Source organism: Takifugu rubripes, chromosome 3 (assembly GCF_901000725.2).
Source record: "Takifugu rubripes chromosome 3, fTakRub1.2, whole genome shotgun sequence".
NCBI classification, from domain to species: Eukaryota; Metazoa; Chordata; class Actinopteri; order Tetraodontiformes; family Tetraodontidae; genus Takifugu; species Takifugu rubripes.
This window is the reverse complement of record NC_042287.1, coordinates 15,478,822-15,503,355: the sequence shown is the minus strand read 5'-3', so window position 1 is coordinate 15,503,355 and position 24,534 is coordinate 15,478,822. Positions and strand designations below refer to the sequence as shown.

At 50.2% G+C, this 24,534-nt stretch overlaps 1 protein-coding gene across 3 annotated transcripts; it reads left to right on the top strand.

The window, feature by feature from the left end:
• The first annotated feature begins 1,283 nt into the window (after positions 1-1,283).
• Positions 1,284-23,817, top strand: iqsec2b (IQ motif and Sec7 domain ArfGEF 2b). 3 transcript variants are annotated; one of them, XM_029833498.1, is made up of 14 exons: positions 1,284-2,930; positions 15,727-16,018; positions 16,124-16,441; positions 16,516-17,570; positions 17,677-17,838; positions 17,955-18,077; positions 18,181-18,347; positions 18,845-18,945; positions 19,066-19,191; positions 19,270-19,369; positions 19,448-19,609; positions 19,753-19,938; positions 20,065-20,114; positions 20,498-23,817. In XM_029833498.1, exons 1-14 carry the CDS (start codon positions 2,497-2,499, stop codon positions 21,797-21,799), a joined length of 4,578 nt encoding a protein of 1,525 aa, XP_029689358.1. In that variant the 5' UTR covers positions 1,284-2,496; the 3' UTR covers positions 21,800-23,817. The 3 variants fall into 3 exon arrangements, with proteins under 3 accessions (XP_029689358.1, XP_029689357.1, XP_011601041.2); XM_029833497.1 differs by having other exon boundaries at positions 18,845-18,969; XM_011602739.2 differs by having other exon boundaries at positions 1,285-2,930; positions 18,845-18,984.
• The last annotated feature ends 717 nt before the right edge of the window (positions 23,818-24,534 follow it).

Here is a 24,534-nt window from a genome sequence, read left to right as displayed (position 1 = left end):
TCTCGGGAAGAAAATGGCAGATAAAAAATTGAGACGCTGAGGAGGGTGAATAAAAATAAACCAAATGAAAGGCACCAAATGTAGCGAGAGCATTCAGAAATGATTATTTCCACCTATCAATTATTAACCCGCGCTTTTGCCCGAGAATGTGAATTTCACATTTGCCATCCAGGCTTTCAGGCCAATATTGACACAGGTCCTGCAGCATGATATTATTCTGAGAGGAGCAGGTGGATTTTTTGTGTTGCAGTTCAGATATGAGCACTTAAGCACTAAAAATAACAGCGCTCCGAGGCCTGACGGTCGCTCACGTTGTCCTAAATCACATTCTTCTGCTCAGTCTTCCTGCAGCACAGACGAAATGCCAAAGCCCATTCAAGGAATAAATCAACCAGAAATCACGATTTATCATGATAAAGTCGGGGTGTGGCCCTTTTGTGGATGGGATTGCTCAGATTTCCAAGGTCCGAATTTGTTTTCTTGCAAAAGGCTGAACATGCAAACGAAATATAAGAGCCACATTATCAGGCTGTGCATGTTACAAACAGCTCTAAATATTATAAACTATGAAGAGTATGAATGGAATAGAAAGATATGAAAGTAAAAGCTGGAGATGAATAAGTGATTTGATGAGGAACACTGTCATCCAGTAAATGTCTGAGAGGGAGCAGCTTGTTCCAGGCTTCCGCGTTGATTACGCACATTGTGACATTTCAACGGGTGTTTCTTTTTTTAAGGTGTTTTTTTACGGAAATAATTGGCAAAATCCAGAATTCATCAGAAATTGAATAGTAGCTGAGTTTCAAATCATACATTATCCCTCTCTGGCCTCGAACAACCAGACATGTATTTTTCTGTGTGATCTACACCTATTTTAATCACTGATCTTGTGTACTAATTATGCTCAAATTACAGTATTTACACATAAGCGATCATTGAATCCAAAGGTGCCAAAATTGTGCACATGTACTAAAGGAAATAACTAAGACCTTTTATTGGGCCCCATTTTCAGTTCAGTTCAATTAAAATTAAGTTTCAAGAACATTCCGACATGAGTGTAATGTCTGTTGAAATTAAAACTGCTGAGATCGTTTGTGCTTGTTTGTTTGTTCGTTTTAATACTTTGTTATTATAGGAACATTCCATAGCGTCTGTTAAAACGCAATAATTATTCCCAATTTCCTCTTCCGGTTGAGGTGTTTAGCGAAACGCTTCCGCAGGCGTCTTTTATTTTGAAGCTCTTGTCCGGAAGTCGTTCCCCACCTGCTCTGACTTGACGGTGGTGCGTTCAGCGCAACCAGAGCGCCTGCACGGCTGCAGATGAGACGCACAAGGAGCGGATCAGTGCTGCCTGTGCGCCTCCGCAAAGAAGAAAGGCGGCTTCTTTTCAGTGGATTTACCGAGATGAAAGAGCCCAAAAGCGCCTCAGATAAGTAGCAATTAGCTCACGTTGGTTTACACCGATTTCAGATGGACATATGAAGCAGCAAGTGCGGTCTGAGGAATTGCCACAGGCGGTGGAGACTTTTCTTTTTGTTTGATTTAGAAATAGACCTATATGCATATAAAGGCTTAAACTAAAAATAAGAATTCGCTCCTTCAGGAATGTCACGTCTCCTCCGCCACATCGGCGGTCACGCGTGAAATGAACTCTGCATGAGAAGCCTAAAGAGACGCACAGTTTGGGAACTGATGTGATTCGCGAGCAGCGCGATGTAGTTGGGTCGGACCCGAGGGGACGGTTTCCTTGGACCCGCAGAATGAACTTCACGACCCCCCTCCGCGTACTTTCCCCGCAGTGAGCACAGTTGGAGCCATGGGTTGAAAGCCACGATGACGGACTGCGGGGATGTTCAGCGTGGGAGGGAGCAGAATTTTCCGTGTTATGTAATGACTGACAGCCTCCGATAATTAGTGGCAGATCATCTTGCCAATTAGCCCATCTTCCCACCCCCAGCCCCCCCTCCACGGTGGCTCATATGTAGAAGATAAATAGGTGAGATAATGGCGGAGCTCTTGGGTACAGCAGGACATGTCAAAGGTCAGGAGACGTGTTGAGGTTGGACTCTTGTCTACTCTATTTATGCCTGTTTCTTTTTTTGGCATATTTTACTTCACGATGCCTCCGAATCCCGGATTTCAGCTTGATCTGAGGCGATTCCGTAAACTGACTGTGATTTCAGATGCAATCAACAGCTTGTTCTTCAGCTTCGGACTCTTTTCTCAGCCTGGTGGTGATTTAAACGGCTTCTAAGATGCTATGATGCTCGTTTTGGCTCTCAGATTTGGGGATATGTAGTCGCTCTGAGCTGTCACACCTCATGGTCTCTGTGACTTCCTGGTTCTGACGTTCTGAAGACATTAGTTAATCTTCTCTAGAGTATTTGTTGGTCCTTCCCTCCCCCCCACTCATCAGGGCTGGTGGGGAGGGGTGGATCTCGGGCCCCCGCCGGGGTCAAAACCGGGGCGAGGCTGGTGGACAGATAGCGGCCCGCCATGGAGAACAGCACAGAAAGCCCCAACAGGGCGGTGGAGTATCTCCTGGAGCTCAACAACATCATCGAGAACCAGGCCAAGCTCCTGGAGACCCAGCGCAGACGCATCGAGGAGCTGGAGGGCCAGCTGGACCGCGTCAGCCAGGAGAACCAGGACCTGAAGCAGGAGCGGAGCCCGCGCACGCCCGGCTCGGACACACCGGAGCAGGACCACAACCACAGCCAGCCTCTGTCGCTCCCCATCCATCACGGCGGCGGCGCCTCGGCGGCGCAGGTGACGGTCAGCTCGGCCACGACTCCGGGGCCCAGCAGGGAGAGGAGGAGCCACACCAGGCTGACCCGGGGGCTCTCCTGCGGCTCGTCCACCACCGACCGAGACCGGCTTGAGCGCACCGACAGCACCGACACCAACAACAGCGCCACCATCCGCCGAAAGTAAGTCCCGGTCCTTGGTCGGTTTTTATCCAACAGTTTAAGTGGATTTCAGGAATTCTGCACAACTATGTTCTGGTTTTGTGGTCGAGCAGCACCATGCTGAAACTACAGCAGCTGTATGTAATCTAGTCACATTTAAGGTCCCGCAACGCGTATTATCGCCATCTAGTGGCGCATGAGGGGAGTGCAGGGTTACCTGGAGCATTGAGGAGTCTGAGGTGAACGCTTTCATATTTCATGCAATCTTCCAGTCCAGAAAAGAAAATAACTTTGTCATCAGCAAAGACACAAAAAAAACCCACCCAAAGTTCTATAGGTTTCTTTCCAAGGTCACTTATGGTCTAAACAATAAGAGCTCAAAAACGGAGCCCTGCAGAACTCCTCGCTCTGCCCGGACGACATGCACTGCCCAAGCAGGAGGGTTCGGATTCTGACGGGCGGCAACGAAATCGAAAACCTGCAGAATTCCACCCGCCACTTAATCTGAACCGTGGGCCTGTTTCTGCCCCAAATTCCCGGCTGACCTGTAGTCTCGCTGCTGCGAAACCGCACGTTGGCAAACAGCGAGTGCAGCTGTCCTCGGTTCTTACTTCACCACGCACAGAAACGCGGATAGAGCCGGCTTTTGTTCCGGAAGCATTAAGATTTGTGAGTAGGCAGCAATTCATGCTAGAAAGGGACACTGTGAAATACATTGTTGGCGCCTCGGCGAGGGAAGAGTTCCACAGTAATCGCCGCAGTTAATAATCGCACGTCTGGATTCAGACGTGACTAAATTCCCGATTGATTAGATCAGGTGCCTGCGTTGTCGTCGCACAAAAGCCGGCGTTCACGTCGTAGGCCGTGGGCGACGTGGACCGCCGATCGCCCCTTGTTAACCGCCGTCACGTCCGACTCTGGATTAGAGCATCAGACGAGCGCAGCATCGGAGGCGTCGGGTTTAATAAAAAGTTCCCGGCTCTATTGTCCCCGTCTGGCCGTGACTCAGACTCTTCATATTAGCTTAGATCACAGAGCAAAACATCCCATCTTTGATAGCGAAATCGGCGAGGGTTTTTATCGCTGCGGCGCTGCAAATGTGAGCCAAAATCAGAGGGAGGGCCGGAGAGAAGGAGAAAAGTGACCCTGCCTGCCTCCGTCTGAGGGAGAATAGGTGGAACACCCACTGATGGACCATCTGTCCACAGAGGACAGAGGACTCTGGGCCAGAGGAGGCAAAGCTCGGGCGCCTCTTTATCCTTGTTCAGTTAAAAACGTCCTCCTCCAGCAACGCTCCTCATCTCTCCGGGCTTTTGTTGTCGGCCGAGGAGGAAGATTGTTATTATCCGTAGCCGTGCGTGCGGAAACGGCGCCCGAGCAACTTACCGCTGTCCTCCTCGGCGTCCCCGCGGCGCCGCGCGAACAGCTGTCCCGAATGCTCCCCTCCTCCCGTTAATGGCAGCGGGAACAATGCCGGCGTGCAGCCTCTGGGAGGAAAAGACTTGGGATGTCAAGGCTCTCCCGCAAGTAGCGGCAGGGTCGGGGGGGCATCGCCTGGACGCCCCGAGCGCAGCAGATGTTTTTGGGTTGGTTTTTAAGAAGTCGACATTTTGGAGGTTACGCAAGGGCCTTTTTTTGTGAGCGCGGCCAGAACATGTTTCTGGGAGTGAGTTAGCGCTATTTAGCTATTTAGCGCTATGATTCTGTATGTTTTCTGTTTATTTTAAGCGTGCAACCCCCCCCCCCCCCCCCCAAACTGCAGACACAGATCCTCCCGTGCTGGGGAATCTCTATCCCGGCTCCCCATCTGCTCTCCAGTCTGCCATGTTGACGGAAATAGAGACGGAAAGCGCGTGTCCGGTACTGCAGACTACCACCGGAGGGCAGCGGAGCGCCAATTGTTTTCCAGGCTTTTTGGATTTATGTTTTTTTTTTTTAATTTTCACCTCAAGAAAGAAACAAATTAGTTAATAAAAGCGTGACAAGAGTGTCCGACCAGTACACCAGTTCAAACTGTACAGACACTGTACAGACTCCGGGAAAGGTCACCCGGAGCGCATGAAAGATTAATTAGTGTGACTAGAATATAATTGCCAGTAACCACGGGGTGATGATCGGCGCCGCCTGTATAATTAAGAATAATAGATGTGCGCTGTTGGAGATGGGCGGCGTGTCCGCGATTAGACGGGTAATGTGACCCTGCCGTCCACGGCCTGTCATTTACAGTGGTGCCTCCTCATGCAGCTGAAAGGATGAGCTGCAGGGAGGCCGCCGCGCTCGCCACGCGCCTCGTCGCTTGGCCTCCTCAAGAGCGGCGGGATTATGTAATAGGAGAAGATGGGGGGGGGGGACCCGGCCCATACTTTTGCTTCTTCACCCCAGGCCGTCACACGAGCGCTCGTTTCTGGAACCTGGCGTTCTGGGAGAACCGGGAGCAGGGATGGACACTATACTACGTACAACCCGGGCCCCTTTACAACCCCCACTTCACCCCCGTCGTGCTGGATCTCTTTTCTTTCTGTCATATCCACACACACTCGCACGCACACGCACGCACACACACTCCCCCTCGCTGTTTCTGTTTCCCACTGCTGCAGATATGACTCAGAGAAGCTGCAGAAATTACTCTTGTGCTGTTCTATTTCTCTGCTCTCGCTCTCAATGAAGCGCTTCTCCCCCAGATTACTTCATTTTAAAGCCTTTCTGCAGGCTAACAAAAGCGTCCCTCACGCGCGCCGCGTTGGCCGCCGCCCTAAACCGGCTCGCATCCGCACTGGTGTGCGCTTGTCCTCGGGCGGACGTGTGGGTAAGTTCAGCTGAGCCTCTCTGACCTCCTCTCTGGGAGATTATCTCTCTGGGCTCGCTGTGGCGAGGCAGCAGCCACAGCCGTTTCAGGAATCACACCCTCCCCAAATGTTCCGTCGCAGGATATGTGGCGGATTAACCAGGTTTGGTTTGTCTTTGACCCACATTAGAATATTGCAGCATGATTACCTAATCTCGGTTTAGCTCAATGTAAATTTTATTTTCTGTGTGTGCGCGCGTGTGTGTGTGTGCGCGCGTGGGAGGCAAGTGTTTGTGGGAGGTGTTTTTTTTCTTCCTTCTCTTCATTTCTGAGCATCCTGACTTCATGTGGTGCGTAAATGAACAGTCGGTCTCTTTTCTATTTACATTTGGTCACTTGTGACTCAGGATTCATCAGGATGCATCTGTGCTACAGACCCCCCCACACACACTCACACACACACACACACACACACACACACACCGGTGACGATCTCAGACGTTTATAAATAACTTTAAACAGAATTAAATGCAAAGGAAGAAAATTACTCACCTGCAAATTGTGATTGCGCAATAACAGCGACACGTTTTAGTGTGCTCTGTTCATGGAATAAACCAACTGACGGGGCCGTTTAGCCTATGTGCTGATCTCACACGGTGACGCTTGACCCCCCCAAAACAAGTTTTCCCTTCGTCCTTTGGAGCCGTCCCACGAGGCCTGGATGTTGGCTAACCCAGGCTAACGACACTAAGTCTCTTTGCTGTTTATCTAGCGGGAAAAGCCGATAAATTGACATGAAGGTGAAAGACACACATTCTTCCGTCGCGGTATCGAGTGACTTTCTTCACCCTCACTCTGTCATCCTTTCAGACTCGACTTGGTTAAGGGCACAATTCTGTGATAAACAGTCTCACAGGAAATGAGCTGTCCTTGGAAGAGAAGTGCCTTGTGAGACGTGGTTGCTGTGGAAACTGTAAAGCAACTCAAAGAAATATCTGTTCCGTGCTTTTCTGTCTTGGTGTGAAAAGAGAACGGGGGTATCCCGGTCCTAAAAGGCCGGTTCCAACAATAAGCAGGCTCACTTTGTGGTTGAGGAATGCAGCAGAGTTCTATAACAAGACTTCTGTGCATCTTAATCCTTTTTATGGGCTGCACAATATTTATTAACTCCAAATCAAATTTGAATTGAGCTCAAAATTCACTTATATTTTTTCTTAAAGTAACAACATGTAGCTCGGTGCCTCAATAGTGACGCCTAGTGGCGGGAAATGTCAAGGCGCTGTTGGCTAAAGCTAGCAACAAGTTAAGGAAGGTAAAATAGCTTTTCCTTCCGCTCGACCGTAGCGTCGAACATGGCGGACTGGCAGTGGAAAGAGCCTCTCTGCTGTGGTATCATGGGCTGTATTGATAAATATTTTACAACTTTCCGACTCCTAAAATTCTGATGTCTTTGTTCATTGGGATTCCCCGTCAAAAAAAACAAAACCCTTTAAGTGGCACTTTTAAAGCGGAATGTTTGTCAAACACACTCCGTGGAGCATAATAAGGGAGCCTGGTTACCGTGGGAACGCTGCGAGTTCTTCTGTGAAGAACTCTGTGGGCGAGAGACACAGAACAGAGAGATGGAAAGAAGAGACGAGAGGGTAGGAGTGGGAGCGGGGTGAAAGACAGAAGCCGGATTGATGAGGACGGAGGAGAGCAACGCATGACGGATGACTCCTTTACCGCAGCTCGTCCTTCACCGCAAACTTTGGGACGTGGCTCCTCCCGGTTCCTCCCGACCCGGATCCGACTCAGCCTTTGCTGGACCCCCCCCACCCCCCCCGAGGTGGCAGTAGAGGGTTGTAGCTGTCTCGGTGCGCCCCTGCTGCGTCTCCCACGTCCGGTTGAATTGGCTCCCGGTGGGCTCGAGTGGATGGTATCCAGTTCAGATGCGCCTCACGCACGTGCGCACACACACACACACACACACACACACACACACACACACACACGTAGGGTACAGCAGGTGCCTGGTGTGTGTGGTTGAGTCATAACTGTAACTGTGCCCCTCCTTTGTCAGTGCCTTCGCCTGGCACTCAACACCAACCACCCACACTGGCAGTCCGCACGGTTGCCAAGCAGCAGGAGACTCGGAGTGAAAAGCAAAGGAGGGGTGGGGGTGGGGGGGGGGTGTAAGAGCTGGTGGAATGGCTTTTTTCGTGGGGTAGGGGGTGGGGTATTTCAAAAACACGCAGTTAACTTCAGCGCGATCGAAGTCCCTGCCGGCGGGAGTCAGGCGGGTCCGCTGCCGTCCCTCTCAGCGCAGCGATGGGGAGGTGAAGGAGCCGATGGGGTAATCTGAGGCGTCGCGCTGTGACGGAACCGGGCTGCTCTGGATTTGCCAAACAAATCCACCAGGATATTAATAGCCCCTCTGACCGCGGGCTGCTGCGGCAGCGTAAACACCTGCCACGAGAGCGGCAGCCATGCTTTCTATGTGATGGCCTCCCTCCCACTCCTCGCTCGTCTATACATAGGCCTCACCTACGTGCTGACCCCCCCCCCCAGCCCCTGCACGAGTTTGAGGAAGAGCTAATCCCACCGTACGTCCCCCCCGTGCTTCCATCCCCACTCTCCTCCTCTCCTGATTGCGTTCACCCTTGCCCTCCTCTCTATTCCACCTCTCCCACTCCTGCAGCTCGCTCTCCTCCCACTCTCCTTCCTGCCTCTAGTCAACCTGCAGCCTTAAATACACCTCACACATTCTCCCACCGCACCGCTCGGGTGCTTTATGCACGGACTTCCTGTACCCTGTCCTGTACCCGCTCCGTGCTGCTCTGGAATCCTTCCACAGTGATGCTTTAATAGTGTTTGAACCACTTTGCAAAAGTATCGATATCACGATATCATCGCGATTTAAATAAGACTCAAATCTTTTCTCCTTTACGCGTCACAATAGCTTTATTTGAAATGCATTAAACCAGAATTATAATCTATAATAAACTTTAACTATATCCATTTTATATATGGTGAGCACTTTAACCAGCCCTCCCATAATTCATTTAACTGGTTTCTGTGCACCTTCTGATGGCAGCAAGACAAATATTTTAAGTGTGTGTGCGTGTGTGGGCAGCGTGTGTGTTTCTTCTTGGAGGTGTAGGAGAACGGCGAGGCCCACTGGGCCCATGTGTGTCTGTTTTACGGCACTCTGGGATCCATGATGGGAAAATCAGGCCCCAAATGAGACGACGCGGGAAAACGCTTGAATTTGCAGAACATCTACGTTGTCTTTCACTTTATTACTGAAGAATAAACCCGAAGAGTCCACGTGTTACCAGGATATGTGGCGCTGGGGACTTGGAAAACTCTTCTTCCACACTTTTATCATTTGCTCTAATCACCAGAACACCCCCACCTACGTGATTATATCCTTAAAGCCTCCCAGTTCCTCTCTGATTACCCCTTAAACCGCTGCCAATGGCTGCTTCCCTCTCACGAGTCGTTTTTAAAATGGGCCTTCTTATCTGACAGGCTGATCCGGTTTGGAAGTTCTGAGTCTAGTCCCGCTCAGGGTTTCTCCCTGGTACGTACGCAGCTAATGCCCTGTGAAAATGTAAAAATAAAGCCCGATGATGCTATTTTGGAACGTATCCTCGATAAGCCCGTAATAAATACCTTAAAACCATCTCAGGGAGACTATTAAACTGTTTTATATAACTGGAAAATGCACTGTGAGCAGTGAGGGGGCTCCATTTTCCAGCTCTTTGCTCACGCCACGTCGCCGCTGCTGCATCTCTGAGAGCGTTTCCGTGCTAAAATGACAGGTACTGGGTGTCCTTGACAGCAGCTGGCCCCGCTGTCGAAACCAGCCATTTACATACTAATGTCCACCGCTGCTCGCTCACAATCTCCAGATGGAACATCTCTGGTTCCTGCCGGAGTGGAGGGGCGGCAGAGAGGCTTTTGTGTCGCGTCTGCACTCTTGCACACATTCCGCAGAGCATTCTCGTCATTTCATACCAGGCGAAGCGCAGAGGAGCCTTGACAGATAGTCAAGTAGAGAGGTTTCCATATAATCCGCCGGGCTGGGCGGACTTTGCTCTCTCTGAAATCTCATTAAACACCTCTGGCTGGGAGGATTTCTTTTCTATTTTGCCATATTTGTGTTAAACCTTCCACCCGCGCTGATGCCACCGCCTCCAACCATCTTGTTACCCGTCAGAACTGTCTTGGTCAGCGTCTTGTGTCGCCATGGTGGTGTAACTTGTGATTATCAGTGTTCCGCCTCAGGTCGGTGCCGCTCTGCTTTGTGCGTCCGCTGCTTTCTCGCTGACTGTCTGTGTGTCTGTTTCTCTCTGCTTCCCCTGCGTCCTCTCTCTGTGCCTCGTCCGTCTCTGGTCCTTCCTGTCAGTGCTCGGCCATCGTCCATCTCAGGGCAGCCCACCTCGGCTCCTGCCACTCCTACGGCAGCTGCCTGTGCCGCTCTGTTCCCCACCAGTCTGACCGTTCACAGCTTCGTCAGTCTCCATCAGTACTGCTGCCCCTCTGCCGATCAGGGCTCGCAGCAGGAGGACAGGTAAGGGCCCCCGCAGGCCCTGAGTACAGTGAGTATGTCGCAGTAACCCCCGGCCTGCCTATCGTCATGCCTTCACATCGTAAACACTCATTATTCCTACTGATGCGCGGCATCGAGAGCTGTCGCGCGGCGTCCCGATGTCACTTTGAGCCATAGCTGCCACTCGCCTGTCAATCATCATACTCCAAACTGTCTCATCTTTTCAAATAACTGAAGCCAAATTGGCACGAAAACTGAAAAGACCTTGAGGGAATCATCCACTTTGGATGCTTCAGAGAGCATCATGTGCTCATGAGTGTAGCTATGAGCCATCATGATTAGACTCCCAGTCCTCTGATCTCTCTGCACTGTCACTTTCCTCCTCTTTCATCCTCATATGCATGTTTTCTCTTTCCACCCCACCCCCCCCAGCCCTCCCTGCACCCCCCAGTCCTCCCTGCACCCCCCAGTGTTTGTTTTATCCTCTCACATCTCACCCCCTGGTGACTAACAGTTAAAGTCAGGTCCTCTGTCGTCCACCTGATGCTGCTCTCAGAAGCCTCACACACTGCAACGCTGCCCCCTGAAGGCCGCAAACAGCTGTTCACCTGTGGCGGCTGCTGTCGCCAATCAAAGCGCATCATTTCCCCTTTGCTCTTTGTGTGTCGTGCTGTGTCGTCTCTCTCTCTGTCGTCCGTCTGCTTTCTCACATTTCTCTGCTTTCTTTGTCGTCCCGCGTCGCTTTCCAAGAGGGGAAGGCGCGGACGAGGGCGCCCATCAGTTCTGTTGCGCCGCCTCCGGCTGCAGCAGCCCCTCCTCGCGCTGAGCCGGCGCGACCAGCGACTCGCTCGTCCGTCCGTCCGCCTGTGACACGGAGCTCAAAGTTTATGCTGCCAAAGGGAGGCCTCGCTGTATCGAACACACGTGCATGTAACCTGTGACTTCCCCGTGTAGGTGTGTAACATGCTTATTGGCGTTCCAGCAAACCTTGTCACCTGTCTGTGGTCTCCATGATTTCTCTCTGTACTCCAGCGCATGTGAAGCTATCGCAGCTTATCGTTGTCTTTGCTTCGCTGTCCCACTTGTCCCGGCTCCAGGAGCCATGTCGGTTCAGTTGTGCCCAGCAGCCACTTCTCCTCATCTGTGCCAACCTCAGTATAGTCGTGTCACTCCCAGTTATGCAACAGCTGGGCTCCTGTTTTATTTAAGGAATTAAGCTTTTGCACTTTGTTTTGCCCCACTTGTCCCCACCCTGAGCTTATGTGCTGATCCACGGGCAGATGATTGGTTCCTGTGGTGTGACCCCCCCCCCCACATGTTAACCCCTCTGGAACCCCTCTGTAGGCGGAGCCTCTAAAACTTGTGGTTTTGTCCATTACACAAAGGGAACACACGCGTAATCATACATTTGGAGAGAAAAACTTTGCAGCTGTTGCCTCTCAGGATGTTCGCCTGTGGATATCTATCAGACCTCAGAGCATTTAAAACACCAAATGCAACTTTTTAAAACATGCTGATCTTTGGAAAAGAATTTTACAAGGGTTTTAAATTTCCAACCAAACTCTGCTTCTTCTTTTTACCTGCTTAATCTCAGTATAACCTTGATTTCACCTGTAAGAGAAACCCCAAACGTGTCCCCGAATAAAGCAAAGATGAACATTTCCCCTTGTTATCATCAATAAATTCTTCCACTTCTCCTGTGTGTCTCTGTCACTTCCTATTAGCTACATTCTTTGGTTCTTTAGTTTGGCAGTTATGCAATAAAAAAAAAATGACTGTGCATGTGAATGTGGTCTGGTGCAGCGAGGGTGGGGAGACGTTCGGATCTGTCAAAATGATGTCAAGAATGTAACCTGTGCAGCTCGTCAGGGCGAGCGGAGGGAGCAGATTACAGAGCGCGAGAGAGAGCGAGGTTGAGCGTGAAGACCGCTGCTCCGCTCTGTTTGGGACCCTCGTTCTGACGGGAGCAGCGGGGTAAGATCCTGCATTCACTTCTTTCCTCTTTGAATCTCGGCATGTCTGGTGTTTGATGTGTCGGCGTTCTGATCCACGAGGCGCCTGTGGACCGCTGCTCCTTGCAGAATGTATCGTAGAGACAGAAAGACGGGGGGGGCGCCCGGCCCGGCCCGGCCCGGCCCGGCCCGGCCCGGCGCGTGTCCGATGGGCGATCACTGAAATGGGCAGCACAGCTGCGCAACATGGTTGGTTTTTCAGAGGACGCGGGTGTGAAGTGAGTCACGCCAGGATCCGCGGGCCCACAGCCAGGCCTGCGTGCACATGCCGTTCAGATGACAGTGCACATTCTTCTGAGCTTCTGCATAATCTGCATGTTTTCATTTTCCTGGGGCTTTTTCTGTAGGCACTGGTAAAAGAAAAAAAAAGAAAAAGGAACCAAGTTCGCACTTCAAATCTCCACATTTCAGCGGCATCAGTGACGATGATGAATGATGATCGGATCAGTTGGAACGGGAGGTTCTGAGGGGGGTTGTTTGATATGTAAACATGCGCTTAGATTTGTTCCTTTTTGCCTCTGATTGTTGCCCTCTCGTTCTTCTTCTGCCCTTTTTTGTCCTCGTTCACCTGGCTGCTAAGCAGAAGAGGCTATAAAAGGAAAGTTAGATTGAATTGAAGCTCTGGATCAGCCGTCTGTGGCTGACTGGCGGCAGCGCTGGGGAATACTTGGAAAATCCCAGATGCAGACGTCATTTTCTGTTAACTTTAGCAGACATCTGCCTGCTTGTCTGGATACGTCTGAGCGTCAGACACCAGATCTGAAACAATTTCCAACACCTTCCATTTGCAAACTCCGCGTCTTCATTAAACAGGAAGTCTTAAAAAACCCGCAGGGCCTGTTGAACGGAGGGTCTTGGCGCTGAATCTCAAGTCAGGGGAATGTGCGAGTGTGTGACCCAAAGCTCGCACCAAGGGTGTGAAACGGTGAAGTGGCGGTCGTGGAGAACGTTGGCGGCGGAGGAGGAACGCTCCCATCTGACCTGAGAAGGATCGAATTTGTTTCCCTGTGTTTGCCCATGTGTCAGTCCTCACTGGTGATTGATTTCAAAGCCCAACATGTTAATTACCCCTCAGTCGTCTGCTGCGTCAGGATTTTCCGCTTCGCTGGCAGCTTTGAAACGGAGAAATGAGGGATTAGCTGCCGCTAAGGTGACAATGACTCAGCGGATGGGAATCGTTATTGGCATCTTAATGGCATTTAACAGAGGGGTTAATTTCCCCTGCCTCCATGTTGATGGCACAGTCAGACCCACCGCTGTCAGCACATCAATATTCTATAAAGGAGGGCAGGGGGCTGCAGGAGAGCAGGGTGGCTGCAGTCAGTCAGTCAGCATTGTACTTTTGTATTTTGCATCCATTAGCGACTCTTTAGTACTGTTGTTTAGAACGCTTGCTAATGCTTTGGTGTATTTTATGCTGCAATGACATGAGCGTTCATCAGCTTTGGTCTCAGCTCTAATTAAATGTTCTGTGAGAGAAACTCTGAGCTTCAGCCTCCAGAGAGAAACTCTCTCTGGCACCACAACAGGAACACAAGGTTTCTTACATAAGTAATGAGGTGTCCGTGCCAGCTGTGTTATGGACACGCTCATCTTTTATACACCAACTTTTCTTTCTTTGGTGGATATCAAATTTTCCTCTAATTGCCTGTTTTTGTCTGAGTTGCACTTTGAGCAAAACCTGGTATGAAATTGAGTTTAATGGATGCATAATTACTAATGATTAGCAGGGCTGCTTGCTATAAAAGGTGATTGGTTTTTTTTAATTATTGCATAAATTTGAAAGGTTCAGTGACCAGTAAAGCTTCCTGCTCAGAGGAAGACGGAAAACAGGCTGCTGAAAACAAGGATCATTGAATTGTTTTCTGTTATTGATAAGATTTAGGGCTCGGATCCAGCCGAGGATCGAGCCATCAGTCAGAGAGAGGATAAAGAAACCGGGCTTGCTGCTTTTAATGTATTTTTGGTTTCAGTGACTCGGTTAAATGGAAATATCTGCTCCTGCCGGGACGTTGAGATGAAGCTGAGGGGCTGCACGTGTCCACCTGTTGGAGCCGTGCACGCGTTCCTTAAAAGGAGTTCCGTGGATGATGGAATTTTTCTATTCACACTTCTATTCACAGGACTAAATGTAAATACTGCGCGTGATTTCGTGACAAGTATTACTCCGACTGTCATTCACAACCTGCAGAGCATCTCCAACACCCACATCATGGGGTGATAACAGTCAATACATTGTCATGGCAACAACACTTCTCATCCTAACAACTGCCTCACCGCCCACAAAGGTCCCGCAGCAACCGTCACCAAGCAACCCCCTCCCTCTTCTCAGTTTCTCTATTTAAGGAGCAGAGGAGGAGGAATGATAAACGATGCTGCACAAAACACTTTCAAGTGGAGACTTGTGCGCAAAGCTCCCTCCGCTCCCTCAAAATGGAAACAAAGTGAGGCCTGTTAATGGCATTAACTCCCAGTAAACCTAGTTTAGCCGTGGTGAGTTGTGCTCTCCTGTAGATGTCAGAGTTGGGGCTGAATAAATCTGTTATGCAATGCACAAGTTTTTTCCGTCTCTGCTCTGATCAAGAAGCTGCGTTCCACAATATTTGTCTTCATTTTGCGTCTATTAGGTTTTAGCACTGGTTACAGATTAAAGCACCAACGGGCCGCTTCCTTCTTGCTGGCTTCACACCAGCACAGGAAGAATTTGTGCACGCAAAGGGGAAGGAAGAAGAATGAAAGGACATTAAACTGCAGCGAACAGAAACTTCACAATCGAGATCTGCCAGTCGTGTTCCCATAAACTTCTGACCCTGCTGGTGTCTCAGACTGGTTACGCGACAGGCCACAGAGAACAGGAAGAGGTGTGGTTAAAGCAGGGAGGAAATGAGGGCAGGAGCATGCGCCCGCTGTTGTTCTTCCAAACAGAAAAGGAAGGAATATGAGGGCACTGGAGGAACGACAGCTTTAACCTGATAAGTTTTGCCATTATAATGCTGAAGCTGCTGATATTCAATGGTTTGTTGTCAAATATTAACATCTGGGTGAGAGAGGGAGAACTAACTGCATGTGTCAGAGTGACTTTTAGTACCAGCCTCTACCCACAACCCGGTCTTTCCTGTCAGTGAGGTGTTGCTGGTATAAAGATGTTCTGTGTCTGCTGCGACTGTCAGACAAGGAGTCACTACAGGCCAGACTGTAGGGTGGAAAAGAAAGTTCTGTATGGGAAAAAGGCTGTGCGTGTAGATGGAAGAAATTATAGGTCAGGAGGACTTTTTGATCACTAACTTACTTTGGAGAGAGCAAAAGCTGTGAGACGTCATTGCTTTAAAACAAAAGCTCAAGCTGGAGTTCACTATGAGTTTCAAAAGCCGGTGGTTATCTTCTCGTCGCTCTAAAATTTACATGTAAGTTCCGATAAAACGTATGTGTGGAACCCTTCTGTGCCGGTGACTTACGATTAAAAGGGTGTGTTTTCTGTTCCAGTGTGGAAGGGGAGTCCCAGTTCCCAGATGTGGGCGCCCGCAAAGACAGCTCCTTCAGCAAGACCCTTTACCGCTCCGAACGCTACGGCGACAGCAGCAGCAGCAGCGCACCCTCGGGGTCCAGGGACCCCTCGTGCGTGGCCCCCTCGAATTCAGCCAGCTTGGCCTGGGCGCTCCGAACACGGCACCAGCCGGCGAGCCTTGCCCTCCGTAAGCAAGAGGAAGAGGAGCACAAGAGGTGCAAGGCTCTCTCAGACAGCTATGAGCTGTCAACAGATCTGCAGGATAAGAAGGTATTTCCTGCTGTGTGTGTGTGTGTGTGTGTGTGTGTGTGTGTGTGTGTGTGTGTGTGTGTGTCTCTCATGTTACCGTGGCTGATGCTGTACATGTGGCTCCAGGTGGAGATGCTGGAGAGAAAGTACGGCGGCTCCTTCGTAAGCCGCAGGGCAGCTCGAACCATCCAGACGGCGTTCAGGCAGTACCGCATGAACAAGAACTTTGAACGCCTCAGGAGTTCCGCTTCGGAGAGCCGCATGACTCGGCGCATCATCCTGTCCAACATGCGACTGCAGTACTCCTTTGACGAGCGGCAGCCGCCACAGCAGGCCCAGACGCAGACCAACTTCACCCACAGCGTGGCCATAGGACCGCCTCACTCCCCCGACACGGACCGTCCGGGAGACTACACCCAGTTAGAGGATTCCTTCTCCAAACAGGTAACAGTGCTGCGGCCCCACCCAAATCACCTCTTGACCTTGTCAAATCAACAAATGTTCCACCTTCTCTCCAGGTCAAGTCTTTAGCCGACTCCATAGACGATGCTCTCACCTGCCGTGGGGGTCGTAACGACTCCCAGGAGGGCAGCAGGGAGGGTGGCGGGATTAGCGAGGACTTCGGGGAGTGTGTGTGGAGCAGCAGCAGCAACCCCTCCTCCCAAAGAGGATTGGGAGAACGCGCCAGGGGGGCAGGAGGAGGACTCAGCATGCACGGCGACAGCACCGCCACCTCGTACAGCGACGTCACCCTGTACATGGATGACGGCATGCCTTCATCGCCCCTGTCCCTGGACCGAGCGCCCAGCAGCACAGACACAGAGTACTGGGGCCCGGGCGGGGGTGTCGGAGGGCGCGAGGACAGCAGGGACACCGAAGGAGGGGGCAGCAGCAACAGTCGGCGCAGCACCCCGTGCACCGAGTGCAGAGACTTCCGTTTTAGAGGCGCCCATCTGCCTCTCCTCACCATCGAGCCCCCGAGTGACAGCTCGGTAGACATGAGCGACCGCTCGGATCGGGGTTCTTTGAGCAGACAGCTGGTCTATGAGCAGGAGCCGGGGGTCGGGGTGGGCTCCCCTCAGGGAACCCTCAAACACTCCACCAACACGGCCACCCGTGCTTCCTCCACAGCTGCTGCCCAGGGTCAGACTCGGGCCCCCGGCAGACCCTTACCCACGCACATCCCGCACCAGGTGGCGGCTCACCACCACCATCACCACCACCCGGTCCACCACCATCAGTACCCCGACACGCCCTCCTCGTCCTCATCGCCCCAGCAGCCCCCCACCACCCCTCTGTCCTCCTCCTCGTCCACCGCTCTGCCTCCCGGTGGGCTGGAGCAGCCGTGCTGCTCGGACGGAGACAACGACTCGCTCAACTCCACCACTAACTCCAACGAGACGGTGAACTGCAGCTCCGGTTCCTCCTCCCAGGACAGCCTGCAGGAGCCTCTGCCACCTCTGGGGAAGCAGACGTATCAGAGGGAAACGCGCCACAGCTGGGACTCGCCGCCCTTCAACAGCGATGTGGTGCAGAGACGCCAGTACCGCATAGGCCTTAACCTCTTCAACAAGCAAGTGGCTTTTTTTGTCTAAACTCTGGTGTTGCAGCTTACAGAACCCGAAGCTTTAGCCATCAGATGATTAAAGTGAGCCCTCGCTTTTGTTTCTCTCCTACAGGAAGCCAGAAAAGGGAATCCAGTACTTGATAGAGAGGGGATTCGTATCAGACACTCCAGTTGGAATTGCTCGTTTCATCCTGGAGAGGAAGGGCCTGAGCCGCCAGATGATTGGAGAGTTCCTGGGAAACCGACAGAAACAGTTCAACAAGGATGTTTTGGAGTGAGTGTGGGAGCAAAATGAAGTGAATTATATGTCATTGCACGGTTCCTTCCGCCTGCAGCACATTTCAAACCGCACATCCCGGGCTGAAAATTTCTCGGTTCTGTGCGTTTCAGCTGTGTGGTGGATGAAATGGACTTCTCAGGTATGGACCTGGATGATGCTCTTCGAAAATTCCAGGCCCAGATTAAGGTTCAAGGAGAAGCCCAGAAAGTGGAGCGGCTCATAGAGGCTTTTAGGTTTGCATTTCTTTGTGGTTGTTGTTATTTTTTTTTAAATGCAGGATAAAGCTGCTACTGAAGATGTGGTCCCTGTTTAAACATGTTTCTCTTCCCTCTGCAGTCAGAGATACTGCGTTTGTAATCCGGCTCTGGTTCGCCAGTTCCAAAACCCAGATACCATCTTCATCCTGGCCTTTGCCATAATCCTGCTGAACACAGACATGTACAGTCCCAACGTCAAAGCCGAGCGGAAGATGAAACTAGAAGATTTTATAAAGAATTTAAGGGGTGAGAGAATGTTTCAGACTCCTTCATTCTGTCATAATATTATCAAAATAGGGCAAGTAAAAAACACAAGTCTGCAGATGGTCTGCATAATGGCTCCACACAAAAACCCACAAGTGTTTTTCTGCTAATTAGCCTCACAGTTCTGTCACAGTAAACAGCCTGTAAATGTACCTGGCTGTACCTGCCAGTTTAATCTGATCTGCCACCTGTCACATGCAGTCTGGCAGCCAGGTCCTGCATCCAAACACAGTCTGACAGGTACAAGCAACCAGTGCTGCTGTTATGATATATAATATGATCTCTAATAATAGTGAAACAAACATGATTTAAACGTTATATTCTCATATTCTCTAGGGGTTGTTTTGCCTACTAGCGTAGCAATCAGAGGAAATTATAAATTTGAGATGTAAGGGAAAATATCAACACCGTCCACAGGTGGAAACCAAGTTGATGGTGTGATTTGTGATTTGAAATGTGCTTCTGTGTCTGTGTACCAGGTGTGGATAATGGTCAGGACATACCCAGGGACCTGTTGGTCGGGATCTACCAGAGAATACAGAAGTGGGAGCTGCGGACCAACGACGATCACGTTTCACAAGTGCAGGCAGTCGAGAGAGTCATTGTGGGCAAAAAGCCTGTTAGTTTTTGTACTTTAATAAACCAGCATTGGGGTTTTGGAGCACAGTCTAGGGTCTAATCTTTATCTACCCGTACGAAGGTGCTGTCCCTTCCCCATCGCCGGCTGGTGTGTTGCTGCCAGCTTTACGAAGTTCCGGACCCCAACCGACCTCAAAGGACGGGGGTGCACCAACGGGAGGTCTTTCTCTTTAACGACCTTCTGGTGGTAAGACCTTAGGTGTAGCCGAAAATACACGTGTTTGTGTTTCTGTTTATTAAAAATGCCACCCATGTGCCGCATCAGGTGACCAAAATCTTCCAGAAGAAGAAAACTTCTGTCACCTACAGTTTCAGACAGTCCTTCTCTTTGGTTGAGATGCAAGTGCAAATGTTCCAAAACTCATGTGAGGGGAAAAATCTTTTTCTTTACGTTAACATTTATTACATGCCAGTTTAGGTTCACGTTCATTTGCGCCCCTCAGACTACCCTCATGGTATTCGTCTGACCTCGGCGATCCTGGGCGGCGAGAGGAAGGTTCTCATCGTCTTTATGGCGCCCAGTCAACAAGACCGCACTCGCTTCGTCAGTGACCTCAGGGAGAGTATTGCTGAAGTTCAAGAGATGGAGAAATATAGGGTTGAATGTGAGTACGCCACCTGCTGGACGTTATATTCAGACTCATTTAGAATGCTTTTATGAATGTTGGGGTGATATTCTAAAGAAAAATGCCCACAAAAGGTCAAAATAATCGGCCCAGGTAACCATTGCTGTGCTTTCTGTTTACAGCGGAGCTGGAAAAGCAAAAAGGTGTGATGCGGCCCAGTTTGCTGACTGGAGGCGTGGTAGGAGGAGGCGTGGGTGTGAAGGGCGACGTGGTGAACGGCACCCTGGGAAGGACGAGTTTTGACGACAACTGTGAGGGGCTGAAACGCACCGCGCTCAGCTCCTCTCTCAGGGACCTCTCGGACACGGGTGAGACAACAGAGACGCCGTGAACGCCATTTCCTTTGATTGCACGCCGTGCCTTTCTATCTGGCTGATATGAGACGGTTCTATCTCCCACTCTTTGCTAACCCGACTCTCCCTGGTGGGGTGCAGGGAAACATGGTCGCAGGAACAGTGTTGGTTCTCTGGATAGTACCATGGAAGTAAGTCTGAAATTATAGGTGTTATCAGACCCGTATCCCCCCCCCCCCCCACATAATTGTCCTTGACAGTGTGTGTACAGTGTACATATAAATGGTGTGTGTGTACTTACATACGTGTCTGCAGCTGTCCCGCATGGCCTTTTACATATTTGTGCGATTTAACATGATGGATTGTCACGACGTAAATGTTCTAAAATACTTATTTTGACTATTGCCTCCACATTTATCAACTTTTTTTGTTGTTTTGAATTGGAGCCAAAGTATTTTGTATTGCGCCTCTTCCCGGGACGGTAACATCGTCCCGGGACGGTAAGAATTCAGCGTTCCCTGAATAGAACCATGCGTGCACGTGCATTTACATGCTCTCCTCATGTTTCTGCCAGGGCTCCATCATTAGCAGTCCCCAGCCTCACCAGCGATACCCACTGCCGGGAGTGATGCCGGGTGTGATGCCAGGTGTGCTGTCGGGTGTGATGCCGGGTGTGATGCCGGGTGTGATGCCGGGTGTGATGCCGGGTGTGATGCCAGGTGTGATGCCGGGTGTTCTCCCAGGTGTGATCCCGGGATGCTATGGAACAGATGACTTCCGGTCTCATCGCCCCATCCTGAGCCCCGGGACGGGGGTGGGGGGTGGGCCGGGGCAGCAAAATACCACTGCTGGGACAGAAGTTGGGGGAGTCTCCAGCAGTGTAGAGAGAGCAGGAGCGGGGAGCAACCCTGGGGGGAGCAGCAGCAACAACAGCAGCTCTTTTCTGGGATCCCTGTTTGGCAGCAAACGTGCCAAACCGCCAGGGCCCCTTATTCCACCGGGGCCACCCTTCCCCGCACCTGTCCCCCCGCCGACTTCGGGAGGGCCCCCTCCTCACTCCCCTTCATCTCTCTGTCAGATGGACGGGGGACCTTCCAAGATCCAAGCGCTGCATGCGCAGTACTGTCACACGGGCGCCGTGCAGCCTCCACCACCGTACTACCATCACCATCGCTTCCACGTCCAGCCTGTCCAGGCCCCTTTGCAAGGCCTACCCCCCCATACTATACAGAGAGGCCCGCTACCCTGTCGGCCAGTGCTTGGCCCCCCACACACCCAGCACCTGCAGCTGGCCCATCTCTCCCAGCTCTCCCAGCCTGGCCTTCCGGGTCGCTACGGCAACCTGGTGTTGGGATGTCCTCCCCCTCTTTCTCCTCTCTCCCAACATTCCCAGAACCCCCAGTGCGCCCTCTACCACGTTCAGCCCACACACTCTATCAGAGGGGGCGGCGGTCCCGGTACCAAACTACCACTAACCGTGTCACACTCCCACCCACACCCCCACGCACACTCCCAAACCCACCCCGGACACGTGCACACGCCCCACCCAGCCAGCCAATCCACGCACCAAACACACTTTATATTCGGCACTCTGCCCCACAACCTTCCGTCCGCCTCCGTCAATGCGCATCACGCAGCCTCCGCCGCCCCGTATCTGCCCCAGTACCCTCCTCTCTCCTCCATCCCACCTCCCCCACCGCACTCCCCTTTACCCCCCCCTTCGTCCCCCCTTACCCCTCTTACCCCTCTCTCCCCTCACCCCCCCCAGCACCCCGGGCAGCCTCAGCAGGGGCCACAGGTGACTGGGGCTGGAACGACAGGTACAGGGGGCAGCTCCAAATCCAAGCCTATCAACCGGATAAGCACCGTGGTGTGAGCAGGATCTGGGGCCCCAGAGGTCAGAGTATGGATTACAGAGTGGAGGAGGCTGGCAGCAGGAGCAGGGCCAGGAGCAAGTCTGCCAGGACAGAGGGCAACAGCAGCAGCTCCAGTGACAAGAAGAAGCGCAGTTTGCTTCGCCTCTGTTACTTTCACCTCCGATTCCCACACATGTAGGTGGGAATAAAAAAACAAAGCTGGGCTTGGATACAATGAGAAGCACACGCACGCACGGTATACTGTTATTCACACCCACATGTGCAAACAGGTCCCATTTAAAAGACCAGAAGAATCTATAGCCATATTATTTAAGACTGATTTGAATCTGTACGATGTTAATTATTTTCATCCTATGAGTCTTTCTGAGAGGATCTACGTGTACAGCATACGGAGACGTTGTAATGTGGAGACTTTGTGTTCTGCTGCTCACATGGAGGTGTACATACAGACCACAACATGCATCTCAACACCGTTTGGCATTGAAACAGGAGAGAATCGCAGAAACGAAGATGGCCCCTTGACTTTGCAGTGAGTCCGTCTGTTGTTGCAGGTTTGGCTTCGCTGGCAGACTTGTTGTTTTTTTTAACTAAGACCTCAGTCGTGTCGCTTTGTCTTCTAAAAGCCGTGCAGATCTCTGACAGCCTTTGGCTCTTTAGTCTTTTCCACGTGAGCAGGAGCCCCCTGGTCTTATTGCATTCGTTGTCAGGGTGCAATGGGGGCGGGGGGGGGGGGATTTCTGTTACAATCAATAATATATTTGGAATGTTTCTGAAGCTTCTTGCTGTTTTATTAATATTATTATTTAAACCTGCAATGACTATGATGAATATTGTCCAATAATTGTTTTGACCAGTGATTAATTATACCACAAGATGTTTGTATATGGTTATAGAGAGTATATTAATTAATTCCCTCAGTTTGCCATCCACACTGACTTGTAAAGTGTGCTTTGCTTTTATCGTACCATTAGTTCTATTAAGTTCATCCTTTAATGACTAATAGTATTGACTGTTGACAATGAATGAGGTGGTGCTCCGTTACAGCACCTCTGCAGCGCGACACCGTTCCTCCGTCATTTGTTTGATGTGAATTAACGTGCCAATTAATGGAATGACTAACAAAACTTGAATTTCCTGAGCGGCTCTGTTTTCCTGTGTTAGAAAGGTGTATAAAGAGCTGAATTGTGGAAGACGCCACCCCCTGTCACACACATCAGATTTAGTCTTTACGTTGTTTTTTTTTTCTTCCCGTTTTTAAGAGGTTTTTTGTGGTTTTGCACATGTGATGTCTCGAGTCAGATGCGGCTTATTTCTTATTCTGCCTCTTCTGACACTTTCTGAAACACGACAAGAGTCAAGAATGTAAAAGAGCTCGCCCTGTTTACGGTGGGGGCCGTGCACGACCGTGCACGGGCAGTAGTTCACCTGCAAGGTCCACCACTTCCCAGGAAAACCCACACTCATCCTGATTTAAGTGAGAAGGATTCTAAACAAGCACATGAGAATCAAAAATATAAAGTTCTGCAGCCTCGAGGAAGGGAAGCGATGGAGGGTTGGAGATTTTATATGTCGTCTTTTCTTTTTTTGGGGTGTTTCTGACTTTTTGCATGAATATATCTGCACTTATTAACTCGATTGTACTGTATAAACCTTAATGTACATATTAAATTATACAGAGGCTCCTTAACATAACTACGGGGCGAATTTCTCCCATTCTGTATTCAGGTGTGTGCATGTGAGTGCTACCAAGTATGTACATATAAAAGAGAGGGAGGAGAATTACAGAGGTCGGCTCGAAGAAATGTTGACTTCTTTTCTCTTCTTATTTCAGACTGAAGGTGAGAGAATGATTAATCAATGACCTAATTTTAAGATTTAAAAAGATGTTTATATGTCAGTGCACCTATTGACATCATTTTGAGCAAATGATTTCAATTTCTGTGTATGTATTTTGTGTACTGAAAGAAGGTGTGGATAGTTATTGCTTCTGATGAATTAAAGTGTCCTTGCAGTGAAATTGTCTGTGCTTAATGAATTTTTCTATATGATCTTAATGATTTAAACTTATGGAATCTATTACATATCAGCACATTTTTTAACCGTTAAACCAAAGTGAATTCTAATCATGAGACAAGATTATATTCATGATTTTTTATGATATTTATGTTGAGCGAAGATAAAGACAAAAGCGAGATGAGAACAGACATTTCGCATAATGTTCATTTTCAAAAAGTAGAGAAGCCCGCTGACCTTAGATCCCCGAAATGGGTCGGGAGATACGTAAAAACCCTCTTGACACTTGATCATCAAAGGCCAAGTGGTGATCAGATCTTCGATCAGAAAGCAGCCGATTACTCTCGACTGGCCCTTGTTAACTGGCAGGTATGTTTCAACAATAGTTCAACAGGTTCCACGAAGGCGCAGGAAGACTCGCTCCCTCTTCAAGAGGAACGGGTTGTTTTGGATTTAAGTAATGAGCTGCTGGCGGAGGCCGGCGCTCTCCGTCGGCTTTCTGCTTAAGGAAGGTTATTACTATGTTATTAGGCTATGAATAGAAAACTCAAACCGCCCTTTGTCTGATGAAATTATTCAATAAAGTTCCTCCTATCCAATACAGACTCACAGAAATTCAATTTTAGTCATGATATTTTCGCAGATTTGGACAATCAGTATGACCTTTGGACCGTATTAGATGTATTAATTGACCTGTAAAACTGTCACTATTCCTAAAAAT

Coding starts and splice junctions, on each gene's coding strand:
- iqsec2b (XM_011602739.2), top strand. CDS start 2,497: ATGGAGAACAGCACAGAAAGCCCCAACAGGGCGGTGGAGTATCTCCTG. Junction 18,348..18,844: donor TTTTATAAAGAATTTAAGGG/GTGAGAGAATGT, acceptor TCTGTGTACCAG/GTGTGGATAATGGTCAGGAC. Junction 20,115..20,497: donor CTCTGGATAGTACCATGGAA/GTAAGTCTGAAA, acceptor TGTTTCTGCCAG/GGCTCCATCATTAGCAGTCC.